At 47.2% G+C, this 12,810-nt stretch overlaps 1 protein-coding gene across 1 annotated transcript in view; it reads right to left on the reverse strand.

Annotated features, from left to right (window-relative positions):
- Positions 1-500: 500 nt before the first annotated feature.
- LOC142570596 (glycine receptor subunit beta-type 4-like) overlaps positions 501-12,810 on the reverse strand; it is a 33,162-nt gene continuing 20,852 nt past the window's right edge. Inside the window, exons 4-6 of the mRNA XM_075678966.1 lie at positions 2,718-2,843; positions 2,065-2,292; positions 501-509 (exon numbers count right to left, since the gene is read on the reverse strand). Coding sequence (XP_075535081.1) covers positions 501-509; positions 2,065-2,292; positions 2,718-2,843 — 363 coding nt within the window. The remainder of the gene's footprint in view (positions 510-2,064; positions 2,293-2,717; positions 2,844-12,810) is intronic.

The raw sequence follows: 12,810 nt of genomic DNA on the forward strand, positions 1-12,810 counted from the left end.
CATTTGGAGTCATTTTTCTAATGCCTTGCCAGCGTCATTCTAACGACTTCTATGGTTCCTTCAACTGAAGCAGAATAACGAATTCTGAGCGGCAAGGTCCACGCACACTATGGAAAGGTAAGGTAGCCTAACAGAGCCAGAACCCTCTCATTAGCACACAAGTCATTATATGTTAGTGTTTTTCTGTGAACTTCAGGAGGTACACTAAATACCAATAATGAAATATTTCCTCCTAGAGGGTCCCGAGAAAGTTAAACAGGTAAGTGGCAAATCGTCACCATCGCCTGGTCGACAAAAGAAAGAGAAGAAACACAACCTGAAAAGTAGGATTATCATTGTCGACAACAGTAAAAGCAACACTTTGCCTTCATGCAGCAGAACCACGGTAAATCCTCGGTTACAGTCCGTTTTTTCTTTGTGTATTTAGGCGAAAGTGATCATTGGAGCTGTGCCATGTTTTTCCAGATTTCCATTTGGTGCGTCTTTGCTTGAAGATGAAGTTATTTCTCCTGAAACAAAAAAAGAATAATGTCAGAAATAGACCCACTCAGCGGTCCAAAATCTCCACGGTTACTTCTCATGCCACCTTCGCTGTGGTTCTCGAAGCGAGAAATTTAAAGCTGAGGCGTCATGGAAAGACCGCTATTTTGCAACACAAGACATGCACTATAATTGAACATAGTGTCTTAGCATTAAAACACACAAAAATAACCAAAATTTACGCAAGAATAGTTTACAGACGTTTGTGGACATCCCGTATGAAGAATAGAAACCAGAATTGACAGTCAATAAACCGCGACATAGGGTGAAGGCTACATATTCCATGAATCAAGATCACCGAAGCCCTGTGTGTAGCAGAGGCAGCAGAGCAGCTTTTGTCGGTGGCATCTCGCGGAATGGAACACAAGTTTGTACTGCTGCGGTGCGACTTTTCAGCTAGCAGATGGAGCCAATTAGAGCACCCGAAAAGTTTCCGCCGTGAAATTTGCTAACCACTACGAAGGCCGTGGTTTTCCATCGCGATTCGTCTTTCTCTGGGGCCATTACGAACCTCTTTTTAGTTCTCAGGAGCTTGATAAGTTCGCCTCACTGTCTCAACAAGACTGCTAGCGCTTATAGACACTAAACCAATAGCAATTTGTGCCTTGCACAATCCCGCACTCTGCGGCGCGATTTTCTCCTCAACAAATGTCACACCCACTGCTACACCGCGGTAGGCTCAGTGGCTGTAGTAACCACGTATGCGGCCCACTAGACGGAAAAGCAGTAATCTAATTTTTTTTTCTTCAACTATGAGGCTTTTTTTTCGAGAAACCCGTATGGGTTTCCTTTATAGCTATTGCTACGAATGGGTGAACGTCTGATTTTTCCTTTATTCATACTTGAGACATCATTACCTAGCGCAAAAAAGACAACGGAAGACAGGGAGAAGCATACAGGAGAATACGCTAGACTTCAACAGTTGAAATCTAGCGTTCCGTCCTGTGTACTTCTCGCTGTGGTCCATTGTCTTTTTCGCGCTAGTTAATGATGTTTTAAGTCTGCAATAAGCACGAACTCGTCCAAATATCTTCTCCTATGGTAAATCACTGGGGCCGACGGGGTTGAAGGTTTCGTTAGTTTGGTTGGCAGCTGTCATCATTGTCTGTTGAATTCGCTGATTTGTGATTAGGTTATTTAGTACGTAGTAGTAAATCAAAATTTTACAATTTTACGTTTTAGTGACATAGACTAGACAGCGATATTGAAGATTACAATGCTGAATTCGCTTTAGAAACGATCTATCTTTAACCGCAGCATTGGGGCTGTGCGTTATCGATGAGTAGAACTTAGCAGGGTAAAGTTGTAGGCCAGTTGGTGAGACATTGTGAATAAAACCGCTACAGACACGAGACGGTGGCAGATGACAACAGCGCCCTGCGTTGTCGTCTCCCTCCGTCCCGTGTCTGTTGCGGTTTTATTCACAATGAATAGAACACTCACTGCACAAAGCCCTTGCGCAATACGCCAAGAATATATATATATTTTTTCTGGGTATTCTATTTCTCCGCTGTCGCTTCTTACTTGATTGAAGTACAACCAGGACCAGAAGATGACGTTTGAGACGAGAAAGGCCACTGGGAAGGCAACTCTACAGATCTTGTCGGCACGCTCAGCTCTTCCTAAAATGGCCACTTGGCGTCCACCAACATCATGTTCCAAGCGAGACAAGCGGCTTTCGGTTTCTCGTTCTTGTGACCTTCTCGAAGTGCCGAAAGCTGTCTCCTTGAAACGCACCACACGAAGCTGAGCCTAAACAGAGACAGAGCAAGAGAGTGATTTTTGCGCAGTCCTAGAAAAAAAGAACATGAAGAAATAATTGTGCAAACGCAGCAGCACAAAGTTATTGACAGCGCAAAGCAGTTCAAATGCCCTTCATATATTCGCTTTAGCTGCCCTATCCGCATGCGACCGACAGAATGTGAAGCGGTTCATTGTCTTTCAAAGCAGTGCAGCACGTAGATACAAAGGCATCCCATACCAGTTTCTCAAAGATAAAAAATCCTCGCGGTTGAAAAACTTATCGTCCCCGGAGCAAAGCAAACTATCTTCAACTGCGAATACCTATATTGCTCAGCAGATAATGATACATGTACTTCTGCTGATTAAGGATAACAGTGTTCATTTGAAGACATAAAATTACCGTGATCTTGCTTCGCTTTTTCGCGAATTCTCACCACTGTATTTGGATTTGCAGAATGACCGCCGGGGACTGCGGGGTCACAACAGTAGCACACGAAGGTGACTTCCACTATGGAGGAGGACACAAATCCGAGGCAGAGAATAGTCCATATATCGAGGCCCTGTGTAGGAAAAGAAGAAGAATTTAAATGTATTCTACCGTTTCCAGTCACGATAATCACAATCATTGATTGAGGCTTGCGTCGGGGCTAGTTGGAATATTATACTTATCTTTAAGAAGCAGCGCTGGAAGGTTGAACATACGTACTGCAGCACGTACGCACTTCGTACGTGCTATTCTTGCATCTGTGTTCAACTTTGCAGCGCTGCTTTTTAGACATAACTAATCACTATCAGCTTAACGCTAGAGAACACAGAGCACTGCAGTAACATGACTCTGCACTACCGCAACGCTCGAGCTGAATTGCTTCAAAGGAAGAAACAAGAGCGACCATCCGCTTAGGACTGCAAAGATCGTGTATCTTTGGAGATAGCGGAAAACATATCAATGCAGATCGTGCCTTTCAGTGTGCTGGACGATATCAGCGCAAGGCTTCGGAATTATTGGTTATATTACCGAATGATGCTATAGAAGAAAAGAAGATATAGTAAACCAAATGCGACGTTAAAGAAGACAAGGACCACGAAAGTCGTAGTTCAAATATTTGGATGGCGAACTGTATATTGCATCTCTCTATTTTCTCTCTTTCTCACGTTGACTATCTGTAAACTGATGTAAGCGAAGCTGTAATGAAACGGTAGGACAAAACGGCGCGCCGCGATAAAAAACACGCAGTGGTATTCGATGCACGCGTCCCTTAACTAGCGCGTAACAGTGATCAGATACGATGACGTAGTAAAAGCAAAGGTAAGCTACATTCAAGCGGGATATTTTCGAGTGATATCTTTCGGTGATACGTCGTCTTCGAGACATATTGGTCTTATTTGACTTATTGGCATACCCGTTGAAACGGGGTGGCGACAAATAGCCACCTAGTCTGCTTGAGTTACTCAGTTACCCAGGTGTGCTATGCAGGCTTCCAATTTTGCATTTTTGTACACCCCTCTTTAATTTTTTTTTGCTTACTCAAAACTTCTCCCCCTACATTGTACTGGTGTACCTGCGCCTGTGACATATCCGGTCGTGTCAATCTCTTCCCTGTTTCTTTCCCCGTCAGTACTCGAAATGTCTCTTCCTTATCTCGAATGTACTGTCTCTGTTTCTCTCACTTCCTTTCTGATGACTCCTGATAGTCTGTTTACACTTTCAGTTACCCTGCACTAGGTTGCCAACTTTCTTGACCTCTTCCTGCAATTCTTCAAATTTTGCTCTCCGCTTCCCTGATTTCAAGCGAGGTCCAACCCACGACACCCTGCACTCCCTCATTCGTGGTTTTGCCGTGGGTGCCCAAAGCCAACCGGCCTAGCGATCTATGTTTGGCGCTTGTCACGGCTTTAACGGCAGCATTGGCGTTAAAGCCGTGACAGCCCCACGTGGCGTCTACGCTGTAGGATGCGGCGGCGAGCTGCCGCGCCGCCACCCCCTTTCCGTTGAAGCTAGGACACATGCATGGTCAGCATAGTCCTTCGAGTGGATTTAAGCCAAGCGACTATGCATTCTTTTTGTTTGCCAAGAGGCTGCTGCCAAAAGTATGCTATTCTCGAGGATATTCCTCCTAGTGATTGAAAATTATTGATTGCAGCATCGATAATATTACCGCAGTTTCAAATAGCATTAGGACCGTTTTGTAATGATAACGCTATTGATAGCTTTCCAGTTGGTGACTAGCGAGTGCGATTTCCCACAAACAGTAACACACCTTTCATGCAATTTTCCCAAAGCTTGCTACGAATGCAGTGCACGTTTATATTCGATGTAGACATTATCAATGCGGCGATCACTTATTTATAAAAAGTACTAACTATTGCGACAGCATTCCGGGAAGGTAGGTTTATTTTTGGTGCTTTCAAATCTAAATATCCAATAAAAATCTGTTGCAGTGCATTTATAGACGTTTGGAGCGGCTTTTCTATTCAAATAGACAAATTTCGAAGTATGACTTATTCTTAAATTCCTTGTACTTCAGTTCACTCCTCCTTTATAGCCATTTCAAAGAGAAGTATTAAGCAGCTTTGGCTACTTTTCCAGCACGCTAATCCGCAGTTGTTCTTTGCATGTGGTTCCAACTCCAAATACTCGTTGGCTCGTGTGACATTGCTTTATATTATTGGTATTGAAGGCTACATTATATAACAAGGAGGATGACATGGTCTAGAACGAGTCACCGTCTACAGCGCTCGGAGAACACAAAGCGCTATCGTCGTTACGGCGATCTGCGTAGCTCATGCCTTGGGATATGCTAGAACACGTCGCACAGTTTACGTCGCAGTCAAGACTGGCAGTATGTCATGTGGCCTTGTACTATCTACGATACCATCCATACGTTTGATAGTGACTCAACTATTCAGAGCATCCAACTATCGATAGTTGTTCTACTCTACTTCATCCTGACAAGGAAGATCTGGCCTGTCCAATATGCACTTTCGTACTCGCATACTGAGCGTGAAATTGACATTCCTACGACAACACCATAAAATCTCCGCGATGTTGCATGCCGGAAAGGAGAGTTATCTCCGAGTTGTGAGGGACGACGCGGCCCCGAAGTCCTAGCCAGTAGGCCCAAGTCCCGGTCAGCAGCGCCAAGCCATAGCTCGAGAATTTATCGTCGTCATCTCCTCTAGCACCAGCCAGAATGTGGCGAATCCCTTGACCTGTGCTCATTCGATTCCTAGACTACGCAGCCGCGTAGCCCCAGCGGATTATAGCCCTAGTCAATTCTTCCCTTTCCGAAAGTGGTGTAGCTTGCCTGCGATGACCTGGAAAGGGGGTGCAGTGCCCCACCGGCGGCAAAAGCCTTGCGCTCTGGTGCAGTGAACGCGGTGGAGAAGCCATTATTGAATTGGCCAAAAACTTGCAGGAGCCCGAAGGCCCTTACTTGGCTGGCTTCGCGGACATGGTCGCCCTACCCAACCTCGTTTCGAAGAGTGCATGCAACAGCTAGCCAGAATGTACGCACCCCAATTCACTTCCATGCCACCTAAGGGAGGGAGACCGGCTAATAACCTCAGGCACACAGATAACAAGAAGACAAGTCCTTAGGCCACTGCCTCTGAACTAGAATAGGCCTGTTCATGCGCACATTCCATTTCGGGAGTAGCGGATTGCAGTAATCTTGATAGGGCACGAAGTTGGTGCGAATCCGTAATGAAAACAATTCCTTGACAGCAACACCGCTGCTGCCGCTGACAACTAGCTACTAAGGCCCCAGAGCTGGAACTTGCAGAAACACCGAACTCTGCGCACCAGGAACTCCACCGTAGCCGTAGTCAGTTCTGTGATAGTATGCATACTCAACCGCAGATGGGATTTAGCTGCTGCCAGAGATGGCGTGGGCGCCACCACGTTCGTGGCATCTTGCGCACCCTTCTCCCAATGGTAGTGCTGGGAGCCACAGCAGTGTGTTGTACACGGCGCACGCGGGTACCGGGACGTTTTATCTTCCAACATCAGGTGCCATGTCTCGGATCATGGCGGTCATTCCCGCAAAGTTTATAGCCCTAGCAGGACACGGTGGCGTCGTCAGGAACAAGAATTACGGTGGAGCTCATCTCACGATGACTGTCGATAGTAATGCGAATAGCAATCGAGCAATGTAGCGACAGACCATATTCCTGAAGTGTAGTGTAGTGGAAATGGAGTTTTTCACTGTTTTGGCTATATGCCGCATACTCTGGTAGCGTCGCACTGTCCTCTGCCACTCGCTTACCAAGTTTCCCCACGAGCCTCTAGGCATGACTACTGTTGCATGACGCCGAAGAGTTGTCGATGGAATGACGAAGAAAGAACGATCTAGATCAAACGACGGAGATGTGCAACGACGATAGGATAACATTGAGATGGTGATTTTTAAATTATGACGATGTATAACGACCACAACATCACGATGATGACATGAGGACAGTGGGATACCGAGGGTTGTATAACGACGATGGCCTCACGGCGGCAGTAAAAAGCAGGGTTTGAGACCGGGATAGTTGGTATTCCATGCTGAAGTCACTAGCGCAAGAGTGGACACGGGACACTAAAAAGGCGACAAGGACAAGCGATTGTTCATGCCGCGGTTTTAGTGTTCCATGTCCACTCTTGTGCTGGTCACTTCGGCAGTATGAAGACGACTGGATGAAGAAGCGGGAATGACGATAATTGCACGGCCAAGACGGCATGACGACAGCGGTATGACAACAAATGCAGGATAGCGCCTGTGTGACGACGACGCAATCGCGACGATGGCATGACCACGGCGGCATAACAAGATTGAATGACGACAGCGTGATAATGATGAACTATGAATGACGTGAAGGGTCAGCGAAGGTGGCGTGACGACAATGCAATGGCAATGGTGAAACGACAACGTGACGACGATGGGATGACCACAACTGTATGACGACGACAGCATGACGAGGCTGGATGTCCAAATTTTAATGATGAAGTTCAAACGACCGCCATGGTCCCCCGACGATGCTTTGATAACAAATGCATGATTACGACGATGGTGTGACAAGGCATGAAGACAATTGAATGATGACGAGTGTAAGATTACAATGGCGTGGCGATAACTATATCACGAAACCTGTATCACCGCGATGGTGTAACGACGATGGCATGATGAGAGTCGCATGACGAAGCTGGAGTGACATTGATGACACGAATACGACGGCATTACAACGGGCTGACACTAGAGGCAATGTAGCGACTGTCTAACGATGACTGGATGATAAGGGCGGTATATTCACGATTGACTGACGACAGTATGATTACAAAACAATGACGAAGAAAGATTGACATCGATTGAACGAGGAAGGCGACATAGCGACGACCACATGACGACAATGGGATGACGTTAAAGAAGAGACGACAATGCTAAAACGACAACGTGAAGTCAACGGCATGACGTCCACTGAGTGACGATAGTCTCGTGATGACGACGGCATGACAACAATCGAATGACAAAGTAGGAATGATGATGCAAGAACCACCACAGCATCACGACCCCGAACACATACTTAGTGGCCCAAGCTGTTAGACAACTTGGACCACTGTGTTATAGGGATGACGGCATCATGACGATAGTCAGATCACGAAGCTGGAATGATGACGATTGAACAGCCACGATGTCGCCACTATGGCGGTTTCACAACATATTCATGACGACTGTATGATGACGATGGCGCGATGACGGCACGACGAGTGCCGGATGAAAAAGCTGAAATGACGGTGGTGCAACGACCACAAAGGCATCGCAATCGCGAGCCCATACCTAGTGATCCGGGCTATTAGAGAGCTTGAGCAACTGGGTTATGATATGAGGCGTGACGACGGTAGCATGACGAGGGTGAGATATCACGAAGCTGGAATGATGGCAATGGAAGGACCACGACGCATCACGGCCATACACATACGCACATACCACTAGCTCAAGCAAGTACACAACTTTGGCCACTGGGTCGGCGTAAGACGATTAGACAGACAGACAGACAGACAGACAGACAGACAGACAGACAGACAGACATAGATAGATAGATAGATAGATAGATAGATAGATAGATAGATAGATAGATAGATAGATAGATAGATAGATAGATAGATAGATAGATAGATAGATAGATAGATAGATAGATAGATAGATAGATAGATTCAAACCGGCTGGAGTAGGCAAAAGATACTGTTCGCATTAAAAGAGATTTCGCTCGATTTGTGTGTGACTCCATTGCCCCTACATAGCCCCTACATATCCCCTACATAGCCCCTACATTGCCCCTACATAGCCATATGTAGGGTGGTGTTCAGGGCATGGAATCCACCAAGCCCATCCACTACGACATCAAGTTGTAGAAAATGAAGGAAAATGGGTTTCCTTAGCTTAGTTACACGGCTCCAGTGCGGAAGCTCACTTCATGCAGGAGCAAGTTAATGTCTCAGTTCACACCAGGACCCTCTGTCCTCTCTCTCGAAAGGTATCTGCTTTCGTGGTATTCGTCGTCTTCCCTAGGCGAGTCGACAACTAGGGAATCTGAAGACTGTCTAGCAGCAAATCACCATCATCAACTCCGTTGCGATACCACGCCCATGCTATCCCTAACCCGCAATAACTCCGCCTCGAAGAAACTGGTTCGGAATTTGCGGAAGAAATAAATCATCCGGTGACACCTGGTTTGTTCGTCTTGGCCCGCCCCGTTCTTCACTCAGTCTGCAAGGTGAAGGGCGGCTCAGGGCTTGGCGTGCAATCCTGCAACAGCCGGTTTACACGCTGTCTTGACGGCTGGATGAGTGCTGAGGGACGCGTGGTGAATCTACTCGTCTAATTAACTGCGCCTATTCATTCGTTGTCGTGGTTCCCTCCCGTTCTGCATTTTCCCCGGATTCCTGGCAATGGTGGGGTGAGCGCTTTTAGTCGTTGCGCACGCCGCGCTGACATGTTCTTAGGAGTTGCGGTGGTTTGACACGTGGCAAACGTTCAATTGGTGGTGTTGAGACGTCACAAACACCCCCGCCGCCAATAGATCGACCAAAGGGTGACAGGATGTGAGGTTGCCCGAAGCGTAGATGTTTTGTCGCGGTCCCGGGGATCGTTCTAGATATGATGGCTGAAGCCACACGGCAGCTCGAGAGCCGAGCCCGTTCTTCGTTGTGGCCACCTCCCTGGGAATAGACAGGCACACGCACACACACACTCGTCGGCGTGCCCGAGCGACACGCCTACCGGAGGCTATGATCCTCGTATCGCTTAACAATGTTTTAGCTCTCTACCTCTGTATTCCTTTTTTCGAGTCGTAGCCAGCTCTCAACCTGACAGAAATAGGTGCCTAACTTAATAATGTCACTAGCGACACATACAAAACACATACAAAAAGAACTCTGAGCTCGTGTCCCCGGCCCTGCTCGCCTGCATTCTTATTCCGGCCAAATCCGACCATCTCATTCGTCTCCCGTTTCATTCCGACCTTTGCTTCAGCAAAGCAAGAGGGCTATGGTCAATCTCGAGCGAGAATATAGAGCCTTGAATATCCTAGCTTTTGAGTTGCCCTTACCATTAAAAAACACTCTTTCTCCGATGCGCTAAAAGCCTCTGCTCGAGGTTTCAGTTTTCGACTAAGGTACAGCGCAGGATGCGCTTCACCGCTTTCGTTAATTTCGACAAGGACGACGCCTTGACTACGGATGTTGGCGTCACACCACTGCAGGGAATGCATTCTCTACAGGAGTCTGGCAAGAAAAGTAAAGGCCGTGAAGACAGAGATACCTTCTCGAGCAATTCACCTTTCTTGAATAAGCTCCTCTAATCTTCAACTTTCATGCGACTCACGCGCAAACACTGTCTTTCTCTTGTCCACAAAGGACCCGTACTAATGCAAAACAAAACGATTTGCGTAAGCTACGCACCTTTAATTTCGCGAAGATGCGGGCCTAATTCTAATTTCTACCACGCTGGCTCTAAATGATACTAAAAAGTTGCTGTCTGATGAATACACCTGCGAGACACGCACAATCACTATGCTTCTTTGTGTCCGAGCATGCCATGCCCCAAAGGGACAGTAATAACAGCAGCTTCGCTAAACAGCGCGTCTTTCTTCAAAAAAAAAAAAAAAGAAATATCACGAACACTTACGAAAAGTTAACTGCTATTCAAGCGCGCCCTACAAATTTCTAACGATAACCTAGGTTGGGCGGTGCAAGCGTATAAAAAATGAAGCCTATCTGCCAAGAAAAAGGACATATCAATAAAACAAAGTTCTCTAAGTTTACGCGCGCAAAAACGGTCTCCTTAAACCGCACTTGAGGTGGGCGCAGTCTGAAAGCTCCTGCCAAACATGTCAACACGGGATTACAAAACGCACGTATGTCATTTCCCTCGCTGCAGAGCCCCGATATCTTTCACACTGTCCACCTGCATTTCTGGCATTTCCCTCGGAATGCTGTGCGGTATGACTAAGCCTAGTTGCCCGACCGCCACGTTCCCCCATGTCAGACAGGCTACACCTCGAAAAGAACGGACCAAATTGCCCCCACGCTTTTCTCCTCCGCGCGGACAGCCGCTTTCTTTTCAAGCTCGTCTGGTGACTTGTACGCGCTCTGACTCGAAACTTTGAAAACGACAACGCGCCTCTCTAGATCGTTGTCGGCGCTACCCTCATGGTTTAGTGGCTTTAGATTTACTCGGCCGCATTGGTCTTTCTGCCACAAGTATTAATACTGTGACGTCTCTTTCTCTTGGCACTGTTTTTGGAATGCCGTTCCGAGTGCTTTCTTTTCTTTCCGTTGGCGGCTCCTCGACCTGACCAACTTCTCGAATTACTGTCGCGAAAATCAGCAAGATTTCGTCCTCCGGGTGAACTACGTCTTCTGATCTAGCTACTTCACCCTACCTTCACTACACAGTGTTTCGCGTCGCAACACAGCGCCTGCTCCTCATTCTGATTTTCTGTCGAGGAAATGGGAATGATTTCCTCCTCCGGCTTAACTACGCCTCCCGAGCTAGCGGTTTCATCCTACTTCTTTGTACTGTGTTCGACTTCGTAACACAGCGCTTGATCTTTATTAATTTCTTTCTAGGAAAGCGGATCCTTTCGACATTTCTCTGCAGAGAGCTTAAACTTAGCGAGCAACCCCGCTTTCACTAAACTATAACTCTCTGCCTCGGCCTCGCTCAGTCGGACTACAACCTGAGCGACTTCTCCCGGCATTAACTCAAACAACCGCTCCGGCCCCATGTTTCTTAGTGAAATGATCGCTTCGCAAAAATGCATTAGAAATTAATCAGATAGAGACCAGTGTCATCGCCTATTTTGTACGGCTGAAGCAAACTCGTCATTTTTCGCTTGCTGATTGTGGTGGCGCTCTGCGCCTTAATCTCGCGATGTATAATCTTGTTTCTGTGAACTCAACTTATTGCTTTCTTCGTTCCCTCTGAAGCTGAATACTTTCCTGCTTTTGTTTCTCTTGCTTCTCGCGCTCTTTTGTCTCGCGTTCCTTCTCTTCCGCTATTTCTATGCTCTCGCCCTCATTCTCATCCATCTAGCGACATATATTTTCCCAGGCCTCTGTGAGCTCACAACCATCGAAGCCCACTTTGCCAATCGCCGTAGGAATTTTGGGCTTCCTAAACCTATGGTTAATCTCCATACAGAGCTCTGTTGCCAAGAGCCACAGCTCCTCTTTCTTTAACACTGTGATATCCATGCATTCGAGAGCTGATTACAACTTCCCCTAAATTGCCCGTACACTCGGTGGCGATCAATCACAGCTAATTGCCCGATAGAACCCTGTCTTACCGTCCAGCAGAACGTAGTCGCTCAAGCACTCACCCAAAGTCGAGCTTGCGAAGGTCGTGTCTCCCGGAGCCACGTTTCCAGGTCCGCCGATACCAAATGGTGGATCTGTCTTCAGCTGATCTTCGCTCCAGTTTCCTCGAGTCGTCCAAGACTCCAGGCCTTACAGCGACGTTATTTCTCCCTGAGCCACGAAGAGAAGGTCTGCTGATCCCGGATCCGCAGATGCCGCTCTTCCGTCCGTAGTTTCGCTCGATCTTGCGAAGTTCATGTCTCCCGGAGCCACGTACACAGTTACGCCTATCCCACATTGTGAGGACTGCCTTCTTGATCTCTTCCTTCCAGAATCTTCGAGTCGTCCAAGACTCCAAGCCGTTACTGTGACGTTTGTGCCCCACTGAAACACGAAGAGGAGGTCTGCTGATCCCGGATCCGCAGAAGTCTAAGTGGTTCCACAATCCATAGTTTCCCTCGATCTTTGAAGTTCGTGTTTCCCAGAGCCACGTACAAAGGTGCACCGATCCTGGTTCGTGAGGACGGCGTTCTTGATATCACTGCTGCCAACCAGTTGGCGGGGCGAGAATGGCATTCACGGCATAGAATCCGCCAAGCCCATCGACTAGGACCGCAATTTGTAGAAAATCAGAAAAAAGGTTTATTTAGCTTAGTTAGACGGCTACACTGCGGCGGCCCAGTCCATGC

The sequence above is a fragment of the Dermacentor variabilis genome, chromosome 2 (assembly GCF_050947875.1).
Source record: "Dermacentor variabilis isolate Ectoservices chromosome 2, ASM5094787v1, whole genome shotgun sequence".
In the NCBI taxonomy this organism is placed as follows: domain Eukaryota; kingdom Metazoa; phylum Arthropoda; class Arachnida; order Ixodida; family Ixodidae; genus Dermacentor; species Dermacentor variabilis.